At 42.8% G+C, this 25,625-nt stretch overlaps 1 protein-coding gene across 13 annotated transcripts in view; it reads left to right on the top strand.

Moving 5' to 3' along the window:
- The window catches only part of PTPRT (protein tyrosine phosphatase receptor type T), a 432,144-nt gene that overhangs the window by 210,632 nt on the left and 195,887 nt on the right, over positions 1-25,625 (top strand). For all 13 annotated transcript variants that reach the window (XM_088175102.1, XM_088175100.1, XM_088175101.1 and 10 more), the window contains exon 7: positions 3,989-4,282. In XM_088175102.1, the coding sequence (XP_088031228.1) occupies positions 3,989-4,282 (294 nt within the window). The remainder of the gene's footprint in view (positions 1-3,988; positions 4,283-25,625) is intronic.

The following is a 25,625-nucleotide window of genomic DNA, read 5'->3' as shown; positions in this document are numbered from 1 at the left end:
GCACACCTCAATTCCCTTTGTGTCTGCACAACTGGATGGGCTTTTAGATTCAATATAATAGACCGATAGACCCATGGTCAAAATCTCTTTTTTTTTTTTTTGGGTCTGAACTATATATTATGTGATATATATTTTTAAGTGAGCACCATAAGCATTTTCCCATATCATTCCCAAGGCTGGGGTTCAGCTGGATATTCCAGCTGCAGCAATCCAGTTCCAGATGTGCTGGTTACTGAGGAGCCTTTGGCTTCCTCCTCGCTGTCTAGAGGAGGTGGGAGAGTGGCTGAAAGGGAGCACCAGGCCAGGCAAAGTTTGTGATATAAAATAGAGTTAGGATGAAATGGGGCTTAAAATATGGTTGTTCACAATTACGTGTGTACAAGGCCAATCTATCACCATGTTTATTTAATCAAGGTCAAACAGATTTTAATTAAAATAGTGAGCTCATAACATCAGGCTAGTCATCTATAACTGGCAAGTGGGTTTTGTAACAGAGAGCAAAAAATGTTCTCATTTATGTGCCAGTTTTACTAAATAATGGGTAACTTGTTTAGATCACTTGCAGTAATTTGGCACAGAGTGATATTAAAAAATAAAAGCTTTTACTCCAGTTGGTGCTAGTAGGAAATCATCCATTATTTTCAGTGAGGTGGTACTGATTCTTCAAAAACTGCTGGAACAGCTGCTTATCTTAGTGCCTTAAATTCAGAAAACAGGAGCAACAGTTTCAATTCCTACTTTTATTACATTTTACAGCACCTGTTTTTTCAGTGGTAGAGGAAGGGGAAATGGGGGAAAGAAGGGAAACCACCATCACATTTTTTTGGTGGGGATGATTTGGATTGGGACAAAAGTAGGGAAGATGAGCATGCTGGGTGACACTGTAGTTTAAATCAGTTTGGCAATAGTAGTTACTAAACTCACTAGATGAGATCTTCATGTCTGCTTAGCAGGATAAACTGCTCTATTAATTAAGCTCAGTCTCATAAATCTCTTCTAAGTTGCCATCAAATCCCAAAGTAACCTGGATCATGTTGCTATTGAAATCTGCAGCCCAGGAGAATGGAGTTTAATATTTCATTTGTCTTGTGTTCAGCTATGATGTGACTTGTAAGATGTAGTTTTTACATTGGGAATAAAAAAACCCCAAGTCTATCTTTTAATTGCCTTGCACCAAGAAACAAGTAATAAACTGCTTGTGATCTATAATAATTTGATTTTTAATGAAAATGTATCCACACGTTTCTTGAAAACAATTTTCTTGGAGAAATAACTTTGTAAATCAAAATATAATCAGCCTGGCATTTCATATCAGAAAATATTCTGGCAGGAGTTATGGAACGGTGCAGAATTAAAGCAGAAACAGACATTCCACAGAAAACATACCTGGCATCACTGATTTTTGTTCATGTTGGATACTTGCTGCAATTACAATTCAGATTGTTTTTTCTCCAGAGGTACAATGCACAACTCCTGCAGTCAGTCTCAAGGAGATAGGATGTTTTGTTGTAAACAACTAAAGGAAATGAAATCCAGCCTAATTTCAGTTGATCCTTTCGTACAACACTTTATTTCTCTTCACTGAGCAGATTAACCTGCAAGAATTGTCCGGAGGGAAAAATCCAATCTTCCTCACAACATGTGTGGTGCTCAAAGTCCTTTCTTCCACATTTCTGTGGGTCCTGGATTCTTCCAGTTCTTTGGGTTCTTTGAGGAGATCATCTTAAGGATAGAGGGGTTTAGATTGACTCCCATTGAACTCTGAATTTCTTACGTTGTAACATTTATGTGTTTCTTTTTCTGAGATCACAGGAAGCTTTGGGGTGGAAGAGACCTTAAAGCTCATCCAGTCCCACCCCCTCATGGGCAGGGACACCTTCCACTGTCCCAGGCTGCTCCAAGCCCTGTCCAACCTGGCTTGGAACACTGCCAGGGATGCAGGGGCAGCCACAGCTGCTCTGGGCACCCTGTGCCAGTGTTTTAAGCCCCTCTTGATAAAAATATTCTCATTTGTCACCTGAATTTCACGAGAGAATAGAGTTTGTGTCCTCTGGGCTGAGGGCAGACCACATGATAGTGTGGCAGAGGGAAGGCTAGGCAAGATTCAGGAAATTGCTCATAATCTTGCAGAGTTCAGCTCAGGTTTTCAAAGCCACAAGGTGTGTGCTATTCATGTGGTTTCCAGAATGCAAGTGTTATTTACACTGACAGAGAGGGGGGAAAGAATAATAAAAATCAGGCAGGCAGGCAGAGCTCTGTAGAATTTTTCTTTCTTTTTTTTTTTTTTTTTTTTTTTGGTAGCTTCCATCAAAGGGAGCTGCTGAGATGTCTTTTATCAGCTTGCTTTGCTTTTTCTCACAGAGGTGGTACTCAATAGCTGGTTTCTGCCTCCTCATGCTGTTTCTCAAACATCCAGGCACTCTTCAGGTCTCATGCAGACTTTTTTGAGTACCTTTGCCCATGAAGTTGAGCAAACTTTGCAATCAAACACCATAGGAGGTGGTAATTCACTGTTGCCTTGGAGTTTTCTTAATTCTGAGTTACCAAGAGCCCCACTTAGAGCCAGTTCCTGCAGCATCCTGGCTACTGGGCATGGGGAGAACCCTGGTGTTTAAATTTGCTAATATTGTCTCAGACAGTGTTTTGATTAGAAAATATCTTCTTGTTTATTTTTGGGGGGGGTTTAAGATCAGAAAATGAACATATGATTTGAGTTTTCCTCTCGTTGCTAATTTTGTCATGTTAAGTGTTAGAATTTGGCTGAACCACAGCACCACGATCAGAGACTGGGATATTCTTCTGTGTCAGGTCACAGGGCAGAGGAAGGGCTGTGCTGGAACCCTTTTATTCATGGTTTCAGCTAAGGGCACTCTCTTGTCTTTATTCAGGATTTCTTTCCCCCTCCCTCACCCTCTAAGACTCTGTTGAGTGCTGTTGTTCATATGCTTAAAAGAGGGAGCAAGTATAAACCTCATGATGATCTAAAAGACATTTTAAAACAGAAAGCTGCATTGTGGTTCCTGTATTTTCACAGGTGTTTTTCTATTGGTAACACTACCCCCAGTGCAAGGGGGTTGAAATTTAAGCACAAAAAACCCAAGCCAAATTCTTTCCAGTAACAGATGAAATTCTCATAAAAGATTTGGTAAATGAGAGGGGGAATTGTGCCTTTGTGTCTTGGTTTGAAGGACAGGTGTCTGCTAAGAAAGGCAGGAGCCTCTTTTTAAAATGGAGCATGTAAACCTCCTCCCTCCAAATTATTATAATTTTGAAATTAAGGGGGCTCTCAGGCAAAGAAATGGGAATAGGAATAACAGTTCTTTACTAGGAAAATTAAAATAGAAATACAGTATTACAGAGAACAAACCCAAAAACACTGACAGAGTCAGAATCCAACCTGACACCCCATCAGTCAGTCAGGGTTGGTGCAGTCCCATTCCATGGTGGCTGCATCCTCCTGCAGTGACAGATGTGGTTCTGGTGGAGCAGGGCTCCTGCACAAGGTGCAGTTTTCCTCCAAAGCTCCAGTGATGATGTGGAAGGGTCTGGTTTTCCTCTGGAATCCAGTGGGAAAAGGCTGCTTTGATGTTCCAAGTCTCAGATTTGATCTAGGCAGGAAATGCTTGGCTCCTCCCCCTGGGTGGAGCATCTCCCAGTGGCATGATGGAATTTTATCAGCCCTGCCCTGGGACTCCATGGCCCATTTACAGGAGATATCTCCTGGCTGGGTTGTGGAAAAGATAAAGAACACTGCCCCAGCTGCTTTAACAGCTGGCCCATTAACAGAGAATATCACCCACAGAGATCAGGATCACTGCCCATCCTGGTTTAACAGATGGTGATAGAATACAGACTTCTGGGTACATCCTGCATTGCAACCTAAGACACTTCGTTACAAAAGGTTTTGGGGGACAGCCTTACTGTACAGATACACCATGGAAATTTGGGCAGCATTTTCTGATTCCTTGTGGCTTGTTTTTGTCCCCAGAGCCTCCCACCCCGATCGCCCCTCCAGAGCTGCTGGCCGTGGGAGCCACGTACCTGTGGATCAAACCCAACGCCAACTCCATCATCGGGGACGGGCCCATCATCCTGAAGGAGGTGGAGTACAGGACCACCACGGGCAACTGGGCAGAGACTCACATCGTGGACTCTCCCAACTACAAACTGTGGCACCTGGACCCTGACGTGGAGTACGAGATCCGAGTGCTGCTCACTCGCCCCGGGGAAGGGGGCACGGGGCCCCCCGGACCCCCCCTCACCACCAGGACCAAGTGTGCAGGTGAGGCTGCTGCTGCTCCCACCCCCTAACAAATGTCTGAACTGATATGGTGAATTTGAGTATGTCTTGGGATATTTAGTTTTATTGCACGGGCAGGTGTTTAGGAACTGTTGGTTTTATGCCTGTGGTTTATCTGACAAGCTCTTAGCACAGCACGAGGCTGCTTTCTGTTGGAACAGGCAAACAACGTTTTTTCTGACCAGTCCTCCAGTAGGAAAATTGTTCTTAAGACCAGGCTGTGATAAAATTTTCACCTCTAAGTACAGAACAAAATTTGTGTTTTTCTTGGATAGTGGATCTGCAGTGGTTATTAACAAATTGACTCCAATATCAGTTTGAGTGCACTGTGGTGAAGGAGAAAACGTTTGATTTTTAAGATACCTTTTTGTGTTCCATTTGATGGAACTGATTCCCCTCCTCATTTCTGATAAAGGACTGTGTTCAAATATTGTATAGGAGCCTCCTTTTCTCTTTCATGCTGGAATGGATCAATTCTGATCCAGGGGCAGAAGTAGTCTGTCTTTCTTTCTAAGCCATATTGGTCTTCCCGTGAAAAACTGACGGATGGTGTTGCTCATGTTTCAGATATATTGGCTATTCATCCTGTTGTCATACATTAATCATTAGCCATTAAGGGGAATCAAGCCCTGTGCCTGGCACGGGGATGAACAAAGCACTTTTCAGCCTCACAGGTTTTTTTCCACCACACAACTTCATTTTCTCACATTTTTGTAATTTTTGCAAGGTCCTTACCGTGGTGTGAACAAAGAACAGGGACTAAAAGGCTGCTCTCCTTTTGCTACAAACCCTCCTTCCCTCCTCACAAATTAGTGGTTTGCAACATGTGGATTTAAGTACTCTTTCTGATCAAACAGCAAATCTGAAGTGGGAAGAAGGCATCCAGAACACCCAGAATCATCCTAGGATGGCATTAGGCAGTGCAATATTAGTGTTCCTCATCCACTTCATGACAGAAACATTTCCAGCAACATTCTCTACCAAGAGAGGAAGCCTGGCAGGCTGACTTGTGTTTTGGGTGGCACGTCCTTTATTGTGAAGGCTGTAAATTAGTGAACATTTATTGCCCCTTTGAGAAGATTTGGTTAAAAATAAATTAATCTGAGCACAAGGCCCTGACATGCAGGTATTTGCTTGGTTCAGCACCTGTTCTTAGGTAGAATACAGATGTTAAAGGCTTTGCAGCAGCTGTGTGGAAAGCATGAAGTGACATGGATGATGTCCTGGCCTGTTTGGGAAGTTGGCACATGTTCTGCTGCTCACCTTCTGGCTTCCTTCTCCTTCCCAAGCGTGGTCAAATTCTCTGACATCACCAGAAGTCACTGCAGGCCTGGCCTGGGACTGTGCATTTGCAGGTGGAAATGTGATGTGCTTAGATTTGGTCTGGAGTTGATGTGTGTCAGTTTGCAGTCACACTCTGCAGCAGCCAAACTTTACAATCTCTCTGCCTTACCTGTAAAAAATGCTGGGTTTAGCTTAATTCAGGAGTTAAGGTAAAAAAAGTTGACTTTGTGCTTAATGTCTTGTCCTGTGTCCCAGATTGCTGAGTTTCTTGCCCTGCTCTGGTATCGACTGACACTGAGAAGGATGACGTGGATAATTTGTTCAAATTGGCAAAGCTGAGGCACTTTCTGTTTTCCATCCTATTTTCCTAATGAAAATCTAACTGGAGAAGGTCATTCTGTTAATGTTAGCTGTCATACAGGCCTTGTTGAGATTGATGGCAATGGCATTTATGTTTTGTTTAGGGCACTGGGTAGAAGAAATCATAATGATCTTGATCTAAGCGTGGACCAGGAGGGAGGGAGAGACTTAATAGCTAAAGATGTACAATTTCACCAAATGCCAGCTGAAATGATAGACAAGAAAATGCAACTCATTATTCCAATTTTCATACGTCGTGGAACTCCTTCAAAACACCGTTTTGAGGGTAATTACACAAAACTTTTATGGTGAAGATTTTCAAAAATGTGCTGAACTGAGAAAACAGCTCTGCTGCCTTGATTTTCCTAAGAGTACCTAATGAATGACATCAGGGAAAATTGAGGGGTTTTAAAACAGTTGAGGGATGAGTGATGCTGCTTTTATTTTCTGCTTTTTTTGGTTGTTTTTACTTTTTCTGAGCAAGAGGGAAGTACCAAACTCCTACACATTTGTATGCAATCAGCAGGTGATTGGAGCAGCCCAGTTTTACTGCACTGTTTGGTGTTGTGCTGTGTTTATTAAGCCCACAGATAAAGGTAACAGAATTGATTGCACAAGTAAGAGTAGAGAATATCACCTGTACTGGAGAAGCATTTACTTATTTAAATTGCTAGAAATCAGTGAAACAATGAACAGAAGGTGGCTGCAACCTTCGAAGAGAGAGAAGTGTGTATCCCTTGTAACTGAATACTATTCCTGGCTCTTTTCACATAGAGACTGATTTTTTGTTTTGGGGAGGCTGAGGAACTGCTGGCCTTCAATTTAAGCACAAGTTGCAGTGAGAGTCTTATGTAGAGATGAAAATGAGAAGGATTTGGGAATGACCATGCTTCTCTTCCACTTGAAATCAAGCAGCAGAAGTTCATTTACAAAGTTGCCCTTGTCTCCTGTGTGTTTCCTGACTGTCAGCTTTGCATCAGAGCAAAAGCATGGCCAGGATGCTCTAGCATGAGCTCAGAGATCATGACAACTCTTACCAAAATCATTCATTAGTTTCAGATTTTGATCACACTAAGTGGAAGGTGTTCATACAGACTTGAAAGGTTTTTTGTTTTTTTTTTTAAATTAGATAAAACCCATAAGGTAATTATGGAAAGTACTGCTCTAAATGAGCATAAAGAAGTTTTATTAAACTGGATAATATCGAAATTTCTGTTAGCAGTATGTGCCCAACTGTGTTACCCCACTGGTGATGCTTTTGGTGTTCCACAGGACAGCATTACAAGATTTAATTAATACTTGATCAATAGAAATAATACTGAAAATAAAATCCCAGCTCACCTCCTTTAAGGAAAAGCCAACTGACAGAAAATATGGTAACCCTGCACAAATGATTTGTTTGTTGCAAGTTTTGTGATTTGGATTTGAATTTGTTTTTTTCATGAACTGTGATAGGTCATGACTTGGGACAGGAAAAGATGAAATCACCTTGAGGCATAACCCAGTAAAGTGTCAGTCAGAGGGAAGAGCTGTTCAGCAGGGAATGGGGAAAAGAGAGAGATTGTTTAAGGTTAAGACCAGACACGGGGTTGAAGGTTGGTTAAAGGAAGGATAGATATAAAACATTAGTGTTTATCCCCAAAATAATAGGTTGAAGAGATAACAGGATTAGAATAAAGTGTTTGAACACAGTTCCCAATAGTGCCTAGTATTCAGCACTGGTTCTCTAAGTGTGGGGCCTTTGTAGCCATCCTCTATAGATAAAGAGCACTTTAAAAATCCTTGTTCCATGGCCTTTGTTCACAGGAGTGTGCTTTGGGAAGCTTGAGGCTTATTTTCTTCTCTCTGTTTATTGACTATTCCTCTGGTTTTTTTGTGGGTTTTTTTTTTTGGTTTGGGTTTTTTTTTTTTCCTTTCTTCAGTTTCCACAGAAAGGCAGAATAGGGGAAAAGTTGTTTTTAGCTCTGGTGGATGGAAAAAAGGAAAAAGTTGCATTTGAGGTCATCATCATGCAGGGAATCTCATCTGAAAACTTTTTGCTTCTAGTGGGGTAGACTCACATGCAAAACAAATCCAAAGAGTAATATTTAAATGAATATTAATAAAGGGACAGAGTAAATGCTTTCTTTATGATTAATACTTACTCCTGATAAAAGACTGCCTGGAAAAGCTGTCTTGAACATTTACTTCTCTTTAGCTTCATAAAACATTGTCTGATCTTCATTATCTGTTAAGGTTAAAGAAAGGAAGCCTCAGGGGGACCTTCTCCCTTTCTAAAACTCCCTGAAAAGAGATTGTGGCCAGGTGGGGATCAGGCTCTGCTCCCAGGGAACAAGTGGCAGAAGGAGAGAAAACAGCCCCAGGTTGTGTTAGGGGAGGTTTCAATTGGATATTAGGAAAAAAATTCCTTACTGAAAGAGTTCCCAGGCACTGGAACAGGCTGCTCAGGGCAGCTTCCATTGCTGGGAGTGTTCAAAAGGTGTGTGGATGTGAACATGGTGGTGTTGAGTTAATGGTTGAACTCTGATCTTAGAGGGCTTTTCCAGCCTTTACAACTTTATAATTCTCTGCCTTTTGGCAGAGAATTGGAAGTTGTTGTTGGGATTGTTGTTGGATGATGACAGCAGGTTGTAAAATGGGGATGGCTTTATAACCTTGGGGTTTGGAAGAAGGAAACTCTTCAGTCTGACAGGAGAATTGTTTGGTAAGGAATGGGAGGGGAGGAAAAATGCTGAGAAACCCCCTCATCATCTCCCCCCAGAGAACACATGGCAGTGATTCCTCATGGAACAGCCTTGTGATCATGAGAAGTTTGCCCTCATATGAGAAATTCCCATGGCTCTCCCTTCAGATAAGCTGCTGGAGACTGCCTTAGTCAGCACAGGAAGATTTAGCTCCTCCAAAAACAGAGCAGTTGTCAAGATCAATACTCAATTTTTGGTGTGGGCCTAGGGAAATAAAAGTCTTGAATGATGGGGCTGAATTTGTTACTCCTTTTAAAAATACTCCTGATACAGTGGCTGATACAAATGCAAATGATCTGCAAATTTCAAGTTTGATATGGTGCTGCCAAGTAGCTGGAAAACCTTTTTGTCTGGTGGTTGTTGACAGGTGACTTTGTTGCCATGAAATCTAGTGAAGTTTACCAGTAGTAAGCAGCTTTTGTCATTTTTTTTGTTGGTTTAAGAGAATAGTTCCAAATTTATGGAAATGGTTCTGGTTTTTGCTCTATTACAGGTGTTAGGAAAAGAAGGTATTTGCACTCTGTTATGATAGATGTGAACTGAACAACCACAGGCATGTGCACTGAGTATGAGTTCAAAACCACTTCTTTCTGGTTTAATTTTAAGGTGATGTCTCCCATTAAATAGGAAACTTCCACATGTTAGTGTTGAAAAAATGTGACTCAAGGTTGCTACACCCCTGCCTTCATTTTTTTTCTCAAGCTTACAATAAAAAAAAAAAATACAACTCAGATCTATGAGTCAAAGCCCTGCACAAAAGGCATATCAAGTGATTTGAGTGTTCTGTACAACTGACTTCTGGTACTACTGAAATCACTGATTCACAGACTAATTTAACTCGGAGCTACTCTAAGCCTTGTGCTGAAAGGTGCATTCATTTCCCCTATTAATATTAAATTTTAACTCTTGGCTCCAATCTCCTGTAACTTTAAATGGAAAACGTGAGGGGAAATAGAGGCTTTTTTAGCAAGTGAAGGAAAACTTAATCATAGAATTCTGGAATATTCCTGAGCTGGCAGGGACCCCCAGGATCAGCCAGGGCAGCCCCCAGCCCTGCACAGACCCCCCAACACCCCCACCCTGAGCATCCCCCAAAGCCTGGGAGACTGGTACCCATTCTAGGGACATTCCCTGCCTTGATGATTGAAGCTCAAATTTCCTTCTACCTCAGATATCCTTTGGCATGTCAGCCTGGGGGATTAGAGTTACAGAAATACAATATTCCTTCATTTTGATCCTTGATCCCCAGTTTGTGCTTGGAAACAGTCTGGTAGCATTGCTGAAAGACAGAGGCTTCATCCTAAGGGATTAAATCCTTTTGCATGCAAGATGATGATTTTTCCCTGCAAAATTGATTAAATAGATAAATATATCTTCATTTCTGCTTTATTCTTTCCACCCCCTCACTTATTTTTTTGTCGGAGTAGAAAGACAGCACCTACCCTTTGATTAACAATTGAAAAATGTGGGAGAAAAAAGAAAAGGTGATGTGTTTCTTGATGACAAATGTATTTCTGGTTTCTCTTCAAGTTACAGCTGTTTTCATGTACAGAGGTGTCCCAGGCAAAAAGCATCTTTTTGAGGAGCCCTCAGGATCGAGTTATGGCTGTGTTGTTGTAGCAATGTGGTTGCCCTGGAAAGACACCTTTCAAAGAATGGAGAATAGGTTGGATCTGTGAATTATTTACTGGAAAAGATCTGAAAGAAGGAGCAGCTCTGTTGTCTGAGATATAATAACAGTGACAACCTGTATGGGACAGAAAGAATCTGGGAGGAGATGAAATGGTGAAAGGGGAGCAGAGTGCTTTGGAGTGACTGAGGGAATCCAGGACTCCTGAAAATGGCTTTTTGTGGATTGTTGGAGCTGACAGGATCCTTGCTTTGGCGTGAGGCTGTGATCCATCCAGAGTGCAGGCACTAAATTCTGTGTGTGGGAAAGCAGCAACATGCAGAGGGGAGGCAGGGATTTACTGCTGGAGCACATCAGTGTGCCATAAATCTGATATTTGTTTCCAGCACTGACCAATCCCCAAACATTTCTGAATCTCCCAAAGCGTGCCCCCTATTGCCTTTAACCATGGGACATATGGTGAGGATTTTTCTTTATCCTGATCCTTGCAGAAGATCAGCTTTTTGTCCTGAGGCCTGGGGATTGATTGCCCTTATCTTAGTCTGCATAAATACAGTTCTGAATATAAATCCAACCACAATAGTGCTTTGCTCTGGATTTTTTTTTTTCCCAGAGGGATTTTGCTCACAATGTATTTAAATTCTAGGGATTTACCATTTTTATCTGTAAAGGTGGTTTGTTATCCAGAAATGTTTTATTTTAATTTTTATTTATTAGGAGGAAGTTTTGTTATTCATTTCCACATCATACTGTTTCTGTCTGGTGCTGTTGCTGTTTAATTTAATATTTTTCCAGAATGTGGTTTGAATTTATAATTATTTTTGGAGTGGGCAGGCTGGTCAGGAAGATGACAACTTCCAGAAAGGCATAAGGCTCTTATGCCAAGAGCTGTTCTCACTAATGGTGGCATTTCACAACTTCTCCCAAAAGAAGTTGAACCCTCCCAGCTCTTGCTTCCACACCAGCTGAATTTAGGACACTGTTCTTTTTGATGTTTCTTGTCTCCTGAGTTCTGTCCAGGCTTCCTCCCAAACAGCTATTCTTAATCTGAAGAGGCAAAAATAGAAAAGGAGAGAGGAGGAAACAAAACAAAACAAAAAAAGCCTAAAACAAAACCAACAAAACCCCGTTCTGTTTTGTTGGACTCAGAAAAATCCTCGGGCCCAGCTTGACTTTGTGGTGTTACAGATGTGAGGCAGCTGGACACCTGCTGTGTGCACACTGCTCTTCTGGGGGAAAAGTGGCTTTGAAATCACATTTGGAGGGAATACAAACCAGCTGGATTTTTGCTGCAGTTTTTCAAGGATGTGTTTCTGCAGCTTGAGGTGCTTGAGAGTGTCCAGGGCAAGGGAATAGAGCTGGGGAAGGGTCTGGAGCACCAGGAGGGGCTGAGGGAGCTGGGAAAGGGACTCAGCCTGGGGAAAAGTCTCTGTACAACTCCTGACAGGAGGGGACAGCTGGGGGGATCAGGCTCAGGGAACAGGGACAGGAGGAGAGGGAACAGGGGCAGGCTCAGGGTGGATAGCAGCAGGAATTTTTTCACAGAAAGGATGGTTAAACGTTGGAAGTGGCTGACCAAGGAGTAGTTGAGTCCCCAGCCCTGGAGGGTCCAAGGAACACCTGGCTGTGGCTCTGGGCTAGGTGTCAGGGTGGGGACTGGATGAAGTCTTTTCCAACCTCAGTAATTCTGTGATTCTGTGTGAATAGGCTGGGCACGATTGAAAACTCTGTACGAGGTCACTGGCAGAACAGGCCCCCGTGAATGATTGCAGATACTCAGGACTGGAGTCTGGACACAAGTGAAACCAAACCAAAATTGCCTCAGCTGCTGTGTTACCCTGGGTTAATCAGGGAGCTGGGTTGTTTGTGCACAACACAATGGTGGTTGAGTTTTCTTGTGTGCTTTTGGATAATTGTGTGATTCCTCTTTTCAGCTTGCTTAACAAAATTGTACAGAGAGGGAAGAAACATAAGCAGATATGTGATGTGTTAATAACTTCTTCCCTGCTTGCTTGTGCAGCTTCCATTTCAACATTGTCAATTTAAGGGTTTTTCCAGTGTGGACTCCTTATCTCGTGCAAACCTGGCACTGCTTTGCCCAAGTCAGCGTTTTACACCCACTGAAAATCTGCCCCACCATTTGCAAAAACAGGCCAAGCATTTTTCCTCAATTGTCACTCAGTCCCCTGCTAAAAGCAATTTTATTTCAATTGCATGGTGTCTTTTAGTCTTCAGTTAAGAGGCATCTTTCATCAAATCTCATCCTTTATTACCATGTTATTACTGCCTGTGTTGGCTTTCCGAGGGTGCACGAGATGATCGCTTCCAGCTGTGGCTTTATCCAGTGTGAAAAGCCCAGGCAGTGGGAGGAGGCTGAGAAGGAGGATGCTGTGTGTGTGTTCCCCATTGAACTGGGGCTCAGGAGGACCTGAGGGAGGTGGCTTTGCTTCCTCTGTGCCATAGCTCATCCCAGGAATCAATGAAAGACCCATCCTTGCAAAGCATCCATTCAGGATTTGCATAGTCACGATCCCATCTTTGTCCTGGGACAAGCATTGCTTCCTGCTTGTGTTTCTCTTGTTGCTTTTCCAAAGGCAGCTGAAACATAAATGACTTCCATTTTCAAACGTGTTTTTAATATGCACAAGTCTGCTTTGAAAAGCACTCAAATAAGAGATGCTGAGACTTTATACGCTGAAAGTGGCCAATTTTAAACAATTCAAAGAATAAAATGCACATTAATTGGCTTTCATGGCTGCTTTAACATAGAGTACAAAAGCCAGGCAGAGGCAAAGTGGAAGAGAGCACTACATTTTTACCATGCTAAGGCTTTTAACCCTGAGGCATTTGCAAGACATTTAGGAACAGTTTTCTTCCTTACATGTTTAGCTGTTCTACATTTTGTCATAAATATTTTACCCTTTTATTTTTCCCCAGTGGACTCTGAAATGTTGAGATGAACATGACTTCTTGTTTTACACTTGGCAACTCATCCAGATGAGCAGGGGTTTTGCACAGCTGGGGGACAAAAAGGAGGAGGCAGGTTTGTGTCTTAAATGGTGCTGCAGAACCAGCAGATGGAGCATGAGAGTACAGAGCCCGCTTTGCAGTGGTGTCTGTCTGTCTGCACAGCCACGTTGCATTTTCATATGGTTTGAGCTCGAAAATGGACTTTTAAAAAGTCGTTTTTAGCCACCTGTTCTGCCCATGAGCATTTCTGCCGCCTGTTCAAGGCAGTACCTGGACAGGACAAACGCAGAGCAGAGCCCTCATTCCCCTCTGAGGAGTTCTGGGATCCCTTCACAGTTCCCATTGCACAGGTGGAAAGCAAAGGTCCCCAATCTCCTCAGGCTGTGGATTTGTGATCCAGCTGATTGCCACAGCCACGTGACTGGATTGGGGTTTTTACACTTAGCCACCCTTTTAATTATTTGTTATTCGACTGAGTACAGTGAGGAAAAGAAAGTGCTTTCAACTCCTTTAAACTCATTTTTGCTTTTTAGTTTCATAAGCTAAAAGCTTAAAAGCTTTGGGCTTTTATTTATTTGGTTTTTCTTTAGCTGGTTTTTTTTTTTTTTTTTCATGTAAAGCAGTGGAATATTTTATGACTTTAGAAATAATACTGAAGTACAAACCATAGCTGTGACTGCATCAAAGTACTCCAAAATTGCTGGGGAGACTTCGAGGCCTGAGCATCCAAATCAGCCTGACAGTTGTTATTACAATGTATTTTGCTCAAGATCCACAAATCCTCATTTCAGCTGCCAATTATTCTTCAAATTATTAAACTAAAATCTTGGTGCAGAGACCATCAGAAGGGGATTCAAAGTGAGACCACAATTCACAGGATAACAAAATCTGAAAGCCTGAACGTTGTAATTTCCACCCTGTGGCACTTGGAGATGTTTTCTAGCATTCCCTAGAGAGGAATAAACCAGGAAGGAAGTAGGTCTTACAAATCCAAACCACCAGAAATTGATTTGTCCATTAATGAAGTTTGACGAAAATCTTTGGTGAGCCTGGAAGATTAGATTATATACCAAGGAACTCCACCACAGATAAAACCTTCAAGTGATAACTGTATTTAATAACGTTTTTAATAAGAAGATAAACTGTTGGCATGATGTTGGCTGTTTTAACAGAGGAGGGACTGAGGCAGAGGAGTGAGATGCTGAATTTAAGACAAGGAATGCTGCACCAAAGGCATTGTATGAACTTCTATGTTTGTATAAAACCAGTTCTTCACAGTTTGTTTTATCCCCTTCAGATGGATTATTTTTAACCTGTTATAGGAATAAGTCTTTCCACTTGCTTTTCACATGTTCTAGAAGTCCCTTTGGTAGTGTTTATGTTTACATTCATAACACATTCTTCTGTTTAAAGATGCACACAGTTCTTTTTCCTGGACAGCAAGAATCCTATTTTATTAAAGAAACTGTGCCTGAAAGCAGCTCTAGAGATGTGATGGTTTTTTATTTCATATGGAATTAAAACTGACTTATGGCAGCTCAGATAAAGCAGTTACTGCTCTAAGATTGCATAAATGACTTTTTTGTTGTCTGATAGGTGCTGTAGATTAAAATCCATGTCTGAAGTGCTGAATTTTCATTCTATGATTTGCTCTGTTGTGATGGAAGGGGTTTCAGGTGATAAGAGTTAAGTTTCTTGTAAACACTGATTCCCATCACATCTCAGTATGTATGTTATCCTTTCCTTCAAAATCAGACAGGGCACTCATACAAGTTTCAGGTATAAAACTTCCCTTTCCTTTGTGAAAACTCAACTTTTCTGCTTGTGGTTTTTGTCCTGCTCTTCTAAAGAAACCAGGAACCACAGAGTTAAAAGATGAACTTTGCAGTATCTGACATAAGATCTGCAGAGTGAAAATGAATTTTGTATCTACTTTTGTTGTTCCCATTTCTGTTCTGAAGCTGTTTTCAATACTTGTTGCTTCCAATTGATGTTGTGTATTTGAGCTCCAGATAGGCACCTTCTGCCAGCCTTCTCCTGTCTAGGAGAGGCAATTGAGAGCTTTTCCCTGATCCAGTTGGCACAGCACAGCAAATATTTACTAATTTTCAAACAGAAGCAAATATCTCAGCGTAAAAGAGTTGGAAGCAGACTCTGTGCAAACAGGTGCTTCATATTCTATTGGTGTGTTATGCTGCAACCCATCAGGCATTTATAGAGAATTTTCCACTGGCACTCATGGGATTGAGGCTCACAGGTTGGTGTCAGCACTCCTGGGCTTTCAGACTTGGTTAATTAATTTGTATGAGCAATAGTTTGTCTGTCCCTATTTGTCTCTGCCTGTCCCAGTGTAAAAGATTCTCTTGCTTATAATAAGAAATAATCTCCAAACCTGACTGTGGTGGCCTGTGCTGGAAGTAACATTGCCTTGTTAAAGTCCTCTTTAGGCTGTAGGAATGTACCTGTGCTGAATGCACAATCATTATCTGCTTGTTACTCTGGCCTTTTGTCTGTCCCAGGGGCGTCCCTTGGCAGTGAAATACTGAGAAGATTTAAAAACAAGTGCTGGTTACCGAGAGAGGGGAGGGCAGAGCATTGTCTGTGCTGCAGGTGTGTTAAGAAAAGGTAACATCATTAAAGGTACGATGTCAGAACATAAAAGGAAAAAAAAAAAAAAAAAGAAGAGTTGGGCTATTTTTATTCTGTAGCAAAAACTCTCAAATTCTTTTCAAGCAGCGCTGTTTGTTGGGGTGTATGTTTTCTGTTCTAAATTGCTTTCGTGCTGTTGGGTATCTATTCAGGGAAAAAGGTCTGGTTTTTGGTTTTTTGTTTTTTTTTTTCCTTAGAGCATTTTGGGCTAAAATATTTACACTGCATCACATTAATTTTCAGCCATGAAGAAACGTGTTCATATGTTCTTAAACCACAATATTCCAGCAGCTATCAGGTCCTGTGGCCACCTCTGCTTATTTGCAGCACAGGGCTCTGAAATATCCCCCTTCTGCCTTATTTATCACAGAATAGTTGGGTTGGAAGGGACCTTAAAGATCATCTTGTTCCACCCCCTGCCATGGGCAGGGACACCTTCCCCTATTCCAGGCTGCTCCAAGCCCTGTCCAACCTGGCCCTTGGACACTCCCAGGAATCCAGGGGTATCCACCAAAAAGACCCGAAAATTCCAATGGGAATTTGTGTCTGAAAGCTTTGTCCACACACTTCTGGAACTCTGGTGGGCTTTTATGTATTCATATTTATTCAGCTTGTCAGGGTCATGTCTGCCATGAAGAATCTAGAGTGTGCCTGGCACAGAATCCCTTTTTTTATCTTTACAGAGGGCACAATGTTCTGTTTTTCATGGCAGCTGTCTAGAGGCTCGTCCTCCACAACTGTCCCTAACTGTTCCACTTAGAAGCTGATGAAGTTAAGGGGAAACAGGAGGAGTTGTAGAAACTCAGAATAGATCTAGATCCCAGTTTTTCAACGAAAAGATAATTTTTGAAATCTATATATATTCTGTGCAATGTACTCTTTGTCCACCAAAAAGAACTGAAGCCTCTCTGACCTGCCTGCGACACAACCATGTTGGACATTGCTTTTGTGCAAAAATGGAATTTTCTGCTCACAAGTTCTTTCCTGTGAAGTCATGACTTGATGAGGTTGGTGGGAAAGGGATGAGTCTTCATTTAAATTTTGCCACAGTACTCAGGCTTGAGAAGCAGCAATATTTAGAAGATGATGTAGAGAGGGTTGGTTTTTTCCACCACGCTTCCCTCATTCATGGTATGAAAAAGGACCTGACAAATAATTCAGTTTCTTTGTAGGTGTCCCCACCCATGGCAGGGGGTGGGAGTGAGATGACTGTTAAGGACCCTTCCAGTCTAAGCCCTGCTGGGGTTCTGTGACTGAGCTCTGTAATCTGTGGTGCCTGTAAAACAGCTTTTCCTCCCTCAGGGATGTGTTTCCCTCACTGCAGCACCCATCCCCTGTTAACCATCCCCCTGGGCACAATCATTCTTATCCCTTCAACCCTTTCCAACTGCATTGCTCAGATCTTTCCAGCTGTCAGCAAATCTTAACAGTTCCTCCCTTAACCCAGACATTCCCACCCGGACAGATGTGTTTGTGTGCCCCCACTAGAGGTAAATAACTCGAAGAAGAGGTTATCCTCCAGAGGTTAGGTGAGAAAAGCAGGATGGGATTAAAGTGCTGCCTGAGTTACAGATGTACAAGCATCGTGCAGCCATCCCTTGTATCCAGCACAGGAGGACAAACCCTCGCACAGTGCAGAGATTTGCACAGGAGTCACAGAGTGCCATTGCCTCTCTTCATGTACTTGAATGTGTTGACAGACAGAAATGCTTTTAAACTCAAATGCCTTTAAGACTTTATGAAACAAGTCCTACCTCGGGTTGTCCCCAGGGTTAAGGACCAGGGTAGTAATGGTCTATCACCTTCAGCATTTCCTTCAAATTTCCCTTCCTTAAAGGAGTTGGGCTGCAGTAGCAAATTGCAGCCTGCAGCAATTGTTCCTCCTGTTCCCTCCTGAGAGCACGAGCACCCTGGGAGATGCTCTGGGCCCCTTCTCACCTCTGCAGGTTTCCTTCCTGTGTATCCAGAGCACAGGGACAGCAGTGATGTGGTCACATTTTGGGCAGCAAAGCTGAGTGATTCCCAGGCTCTGTTAAGGTCTATCCTTAAAAATCCTTCCTGCTTGGCTTTTGGGATATTTATGAGAGTTACAGTGCTGTTGGTTGAAAGAACTCAAAAACCCTGAATCAGAAACCACTCTTTCCCCACTCTGTATTCATGGACTCTCAGGAAATGTGGTCTGGATTTTTTAATGTATTTAAACCTTCCTCTTGCTTTTCCTTTCATCAGTAAGTGTCAGGCACAAATCACTCATTCATTCTCCATGCAAAACTGTGACCCTGTGCTTCCAGGCTGCTGTGTGTCTTCTGTCTGCTGCATCGTTCCTCCTCAGCATGGAAAACCTTTCTGGAGTGGCAGAGCTGGCAGCTTTCCCTGTGATACACTGGCACAGGAAAATGGGAATTTATTTTAGCTGGGTGGTGGCTCCATGTCTACTCTGGGCATCAAGGAGATGAAGGTGGGGGCAGGTCACTAAAACATCTCTGTGAGATCTATTCCTTGTTCTCCCTCATGCCCAGCTCCACGAGAATCAACAGAGAGTGGAATGTGGAGCCAGAGCTTTGAGGTTGGCTGAGAACCTGGCTGGAAGTTCTTTCTCCAGCCTCAAAAAGCTGCTGAGAAAGAAGCTGCCCTCACTCACTGCCTGCATTTGCCGTCCTTGCTGTGACACTGGGAGGTGGCAGAAGCTGTGCTGCCCCTTCCAGAGGTCCCCATGGAGCACCAGGAACGCCTTTGCTGCCACAGGGAACACTGTGGCTCCTTGTGATCACACTTAGCTCAGACAATTCTCTGGGCTTTCTGGGTTTCTTTCAAAGGTACCCACCAAATTATACAGCTTGCTATAATTTTAGCTTTGCTTACACTAAAATACCACTCTAGACTATCTAGGGAGCCCTGCTCTGTGTTGTCTGCTGGAAGAGAAGCGTGGGAGCCTCAGGATCTGTTCCAGTCTGTGTGATGTGCAGAGCTTCACATGTCCTACACTGCTGAGCATGCACCACACTGGAGACATCCACCAGGGGAGCTTTGACAGGACTTCCAGCAAGCACTGCTCATTGGCAGCTTGTTTTTTTTTTTGGTGGATGGTGGTTTTTGTGGCTTTTAATGTGCACAGTTCAATTTAGAGAGGAGCAGCAGTAGATGTTGGGAATGCTGTCAAGATCACTGTGGATATAGCAGTGCTGGGTTGAGTGCTGTTCAATTTTTACATTATCATCTCTCTCACTTCTGTTTCCTTTATTTTCTTTAAATTTTATTATCTCTCATCTGGTGGAAAAGCAGTATTTGAATTTCAGAGCTGAGCTGGTGCTCTGTCCTGTGGGAATAAGAGCTCAGCTTCTCCTCCCTCAAAGCACAGTCTCAGATCTCTGTTTCCTTTAAGTGCTGTCCCAGCTTTCAGCTGTCGAGTGCCTGTTTGCCTTGGACTGGTGTGTGAAGTGGGTAGGGAATCCTGCTGCCTTCAGATTCTAGGAATTGTCCTAGGAGGATGAGGCACTGTGGAATAGGATTTTTTTTTCATCCTATAAATTGTGTTGTCTGGGTAAGAATTTTGTGTTTTAATTAATGTTTTTTAGAAACTGGTATGGTAAGTTAAGCCATTTTTTAACAACAAATCAGCCATTATATCATTCCTTAGACACAATTTCTTAACTGAGGGGGAAATTGCCTGAAGGTGTATATTTGAAAAGTTGTTTGTAGGGAGAGGGAAGTAACCTCCAAGTAAAATGTGTGGCAATTACTTAACTAAGTCAGGTCACTTGCTTAGAAGCAGCTTTGAGGAGGGTTTCATTATTTTATCCCATAGAATGTATTTTTTGTAATAATGTAAGTGGGTGACATTTTGTCTGTGCAGTAGCTTGCATAGAGGAGCTGGTGTTTGTTCCGTGTCTGTGATTGCCCTCAGAATCTGCCACCCCGTGTGTTTGTGCTCTGGGACCCTGACCTGTGTTCCAGCTCACAGCCCCTGATCCAGTGTCAATAAATTGATAAGAGCACAGACTGGGAGAAGCCCTGTGGAGAAGCACTTGGGGATTCTCATGGCTGGAAAGGTGGATGTGTTTATATGGACAGAGAGTGACAGGACGAGGAGGAATGGTTTTAAACTGAAAGAGGGCAGGTTTAGATTAGATGCTAGGAAGAAATTCTTCCCTGGAAGTGTCCAAGGCCAGGTTGGACAGGGATTGGAGTAACCTGGGATAGTGGAAGGGGTCCCTGCACATGGCAGGGGTTGGAATCAGAAGGTCCTTGAGGTCCCTTCCAACCCATTCTGTGACTCTATGATTCTAAACACACAAAGAGCATTAAATGTTTTAAGATCACTGTTTTGTCAACTGCATTAAAATCTGGAGGAGAGGATCCAACCCCCAGATATTGCAGTTCACTCCAGTTGCATTTCTAACCCCCACGTCCTCACAGGATCACTGTCAAATTCATATAGACAGTGTAAATATTTATTTATTTGTACCCTGAAATTGCCATCTAAAACTGAAGTGTGAAGATGGTTACTGAGCTCAGTGTGGCTGAAGCTGAAGTAGCAGATGAAAGAAGAGGAATCACCTAATTATTGCCTAATTCTAATCACTGATATTCAAGTGTGAAGTGCTACTGATGTAATTAAAGTGTAGAAGAAGCAGTGCAACTTTCCTGTTGTCAAAACGTTCAGCTTGACATACCACATGGAAAATAGAGGAACTTCTTTAAGCTTTCAATGTTAATCAGTGCTGAGGAGCTATTTTCTTCCTAATACCATCTGCAAGTCTCCATCAATACTGTGCAAGTGTTGATTGTGTGTTACAATACTTCATTTTAATTAGACTGCATAGGAGATAGTTGAAGGGCTGATGGGGGAAGATATTGTAGCAGTAAATATTATGGCACATTTGGAAACGGAGAGGGGAAGGAGAACGTGTTGGCTTCAGTGTTGACATAAGGGACGCTCAGCACTCTGGGACACACTTGTCACTGCTGGGGACTGCAGGCTCTCGGTGATATATTGCACTTCAGTTTAGCAGATCTTCCTTAGGGGACTAGTTTGTCACTGTAACAGCCCAGGGAGGAGATGCAGCAGCCGTGGCTGTGTTAATCAGCAATTGCTGGGTCACCCTGGCAGGTGAGGGGTGGCCGTGGCAGGTGGGAAGTGGTCCTGGCAGCTGGCTGGTGGCCATGGCAGGTGAGGGGTGGCCGTGGCAGGTGAGAGGTGGCCATGGCAGCTGGTTGGTGGCCCTGGCAGGTGGCTGGTGGCCCTGGCAGGTGAGAGGTGGCCATGGCAGGTGGCTGGTGGCCCTGGCAGGTGAGGAGTGGCCATGGCAGGTGGCCATGGCAGGTGGCTGGTGGCCATGGCATGTGGCTAATGGCCATGGCAGGTGGCTGGTGGCCATGGCAGGTGGCTGGTGGCCGTGTGGGTCACAGAGCAGAGCAGACCCAGCTGGGTGCTGATGCAGAACCAGGGCACCTGGGCGGGGTCAGGGCTCAGGCTCACTGTGCTGTGTCTCAGGAGGTTCCTCCCAGAAGCAGGCAGTGACATGAGGGGCAGCTGGACAGGCAGGAGGGGACAGGGCAGTGTCTCTGCAAAAGCAAAGATGCACTCAAGTGACTGTCCCAGTCCTCTGGTCCCAGAATCAGGCAGTGATGCTTTTATTGCCATTTTGCTTCTATTTAGTGATCAGGCTTTTGTGGCCCAGGGGCTGCTCAGAGGACCTTTAGCCTTTTGCTTTGTGTTTCATTGAACTCAGAGTTCTTTTTCTGGCTCTTTGGCTGTAACTCACTGCAGGGTCAGCAGGTTGTGGCATTTATTCACCCTAAATACTGAATAGGCACTAAAACCTAATTAGAAATCCTCCCTATCCCTGCACAGGATAGGGAAAGTCGTTTCAGGGAAATTAAGTAACCTGGCCTAGCTTCTAAAAATAGAGACATAAATAAAACCTGTGGCAAATGTGGATTTCAGTGTGACTCCTGGGCCAAGCAGTAACTATCACATTTCTAATGCAGTGCAGGTTCTCACATGGATTCTCAGTTACTGGTTCTGCCATCCCAAGATGAGACAAAATGAGGTTTCGTTGTGTAGTAGGTGGCAGTTTGAAACATTAACTGCTGTGGAAGAAGATTTGAAAGGCAATTTCCCATCTCAATTTTCTCTTCAGTCATTAAAATTCATCTTCAGTTCTCAAAGTATCCAAATTTCTGTTCTGCTTAGGTATCTGGGTTGGAGATCTTACTGCACTGAATATCCCTTGAATTTATGGCAAACTGTTCAACACTATTTTACAAGCTATCCATGATTCTCCAGATTTATCTTTAGAAGATTAATTTTTCCCTCCCCACAAAATTGATGCTAATCTTGCTATGAACTGAGTTTAAAACTACTCAAACCTGAAGTTACTTCTTTGCTCTTTACTTCTGAGAGTTTAGCACTGCTCAGCTCCTTTCTTGTCGTTTGTCATGGGGTTGTTCTCATTCTGTGGTTCTTTAAGGTGTTCTGTGGCACTGATCACTCTGGCATCACTCAGGTGAGTGGTGTGGGGAGCTGAGTGTGCTGTTTACTCCTCTATGCATTAAAAACATCTACTTGGGAAATGAGGGGATTCAAAGTCTCTCCTAGAAGTGCAGAAGAGTATAAAAATAACTTAATAACTGTACCACCTTATTTGAATTTAAAATAGCTCTCTTTTTAATTCATAAAAAGAGACTTGTCAGGCTTTGGGTGACAGAGGGTGATGAATTTGTGTGGGAGTGTGGACTTCCTGCACTTCCTTTCTTTAGGAAGCTTGTGGAAGGGGAATAACCTTTTGTCATGCTCATGTCACATTTTATTTGGGCTTAAGTCTGATGAGAGAAGAGAGAAATCTGGCTGTCAAGAACAGCCTGTCTCCTCCGTGTGTCTTTTTTGTTGCTCTGATCCTCAGCTTCTGCTGTTCCTTGGAGCACAGGAGAGGCAAAGCTCCAGCTAATCCCAGCAGAAGCTTCCATGGGGTTTTTCCTCTGCTGCCAGCTCCCAGCCCTGACTTCTGCCTGCTGCAGTGTTTTACTCTCATGTCTCCCTAATGCTGGCTCCACAGCACACCTGATTCTGCTCCTGATGTTTAACTCCACAGCCAGGTGAACTGTGAGCACTCGGTGCTGTTAAATCCCTTGGGATGTGGGAGCCCTGTGTGGCTGTTTGGTCTAGGCAATAACCCTCATAAATGATCATTTCAAAGATTTAAGGTTAATCACAACACTCTTGGCAAGGTGCTCTGATCCTGGGGAGGGAAACGTGGATACAGAGAGGATTTATTTATATCCAGCCATGATTCCTGGCTCTCCTGGAAGGCACACGAGGGTGTGAGAACATGCATGTTTTTCTCTGACATGCTTCTGTTCTTAGAGGCAGACACTAAAGAAAAAGGTTAAATGAATGGTGAGAACCTCTTCTTTTTTCTTTAATTTTTTTTTTCTTTTATTGTGCCCATAATTGTGTGCTACTCATTAAATAGCCGAAGGCCTTTTGAAAAGTCCTTTCATTTGAGAAAGATTCCAGGCAGAGCTGCTTGTGAAATAATTACAGAAAATGAGTGTTGATGCATGTTTTGACTCTGCTGTAGAAGTAATTCTGTCTTCTCTAGCTGAAGTAATTACATTTGTTTCTAAATAGAAGAAGAGAAATGGCAATTGTAAAGAAAAGAGCATAGATCTCACTTCTACATTTATGTAGTGGCAGATAGATGGGTAGCAAAAAATTAATTATGATATTAGTGTAGTCATTATTGTGTGTTATTTATTGAAGTGAGGTACCATTATTAAATACAGCGAGTCATGGATGATTTGTGGGACTTACAGACTCCTTTGCTTGATGGTTACTTTCTTTAGCACTGAGGAGTATAAACACTTTTACAGTGTGTTAAGGTAATAATTAATTTAGGATAGATACTGCAAGGACTCACTAGCTATTAATTACTTTTTATTTTCTTCAGAGAGAAGAGGTTTTCAGTTATTTTAATCCAGAGTGCTCACATCAGGGAGGGCTGAGTGCTTGTATTTCTGTATATGGGAAGTTTCTGCTCAGTTCAGATGGCCAGGGGGGTACAATTGTACAGCAGCTGGGATGAGGCCTTTGCTGGTTTTGGAGTGGGATAGATCTGCTGTATTTTATGTGGATCAGGAAGCAGCCATGAGACAGCACCACTGCTGTTATCCCAGGCAGCATGGACCTGAAAATCCTGCCAGTCAATTCCCATTTCAACCCTCTTGTCTTTCATTTTAAGGAAATCAACTTTTGTGTTATGCTGAAAAGGTGACCTCACCTGGAAAGTAACCTTAGCTGAAAATTTGGATTAAACTTTTTGGAGTAAAAATATATTCTGGCCCAGGGTACTAAAGTCTTATTGGCCCCTATGTGAAAGCAGAATTAGGCATCTGGAATGCACACTGTATGCTTGTGTGAGTTGTTTGGTGATAGGCTATTAATTACTGAGTGTATTGTTAAAGATAGAAATCAAAGTGAAAGGAATGAAGTGGAAGGATGCTTTGAGTTCTCTGTTTAGTTATCACTTAATCTGATATTATTTCCTAGAGAGGCTTCTTATCTCTCTGTCTTCCTAAGGCTTTCACTCATCTGGCAAGAATCATTTGCATTTCCACAACATGATATTGAACGGATGTACCTTGATTTCAAACTGAAAAGAAGAAATTTAGGGTAGATACAGGGAAGGAATTCCTCCCTGTGAGGGTGGGCAGGGCTGACACAGGGTGCCCAGAGCAGCTGTGGCTGCCCCTGGATCCCTGGCAGTGTCCCAGGCCAGGTTGGACATTGGGGTTTGGAGCAGCCTGGGACAGTGGAAGGTGTCCCTGCCATGGCAGGGGTGGGACAAGGTGAGATTTAAGGTCCCTTCCAACTCAAACCATTCCATGATTCCACCTCAGTGTGGTGTCATGATCTCAGGGTTGGTCTTTCACATTTCTGAGATCTGTGCTGCTTGGGAACATTCTAAATCACCCTGCTGGCCACTGATCATGGAAAACCTGTCTGTGTAAAATCACTTACAGGGTCTCAGGATTAATTCCATGAGTTTGCTTTGTTTTCCAGAGAGGACAAAGTGTTCAGGTGCAAGCTGCCCTCTGTGAGGTGAAGGGAGCAGCACAGCAGACAGGAAACTTCTCTGCTCCAAACCAGACCCCTATTAGATTTTAAACAAAAAATCAAACCTCTCTTAATTCCCGTGGCATTTTATCATCCTTTGGAATTGAATGCTATTTGTAAGGCAGTTCTTTCAATTTCTAAGGCAGAGCTGTCAAAAAGTGAGTCAAGAACCCTCCCTACTTTTGCAGAGCAGAAGGTCAGAGTTCTGAGAGTTTTGCTTTGGCATAAAAGTTTGATGAGTTGGCCAAACCAATGTGCAGAGTTGCATACAAACTGCTCCTTAGTGAGTGACAAAGTAATAGTCTGCTTCCATTTTTTGTTATTTTTTTTTTTTCTTGCTTGTACTGGAAAGCTTTGGAAGACACATGATGCTGTCATGCCTGTCAAAACTTCATACAGGCAATTTCAGGTCTAAAAAAAAAAAAAAAAAAAAGTTAAATAAAAGATACAACTGGTGTGAATGGGAACAGGAAGAATCTGGCAATCTTGCTGACATCAAGGAATGAGGAGGGTGTTGAGAGATTCCCCCTCTCCAAAATCATGAGCACCATATGTTCAACTTGGATTCTC

This window comes from Sturnus vulgaris, chromosome 17 (genome assembly GCF_052056855.1).
Source record: "Sturnus vulgaris isolate bStuVul1 chromosome 17, bStuVul1.hap1, whole genome shotgun sequence".
NCBI lineage: Eukaryota > Metazoa > Chordata > Aves > Passeriformes > Sturnidae > Sturnus > Sturnus vulgaris.
Note: the sequence above shows the minus strand (reverse complement) of the source record. Positions and strands in the feature narration are given on the sequence as shown.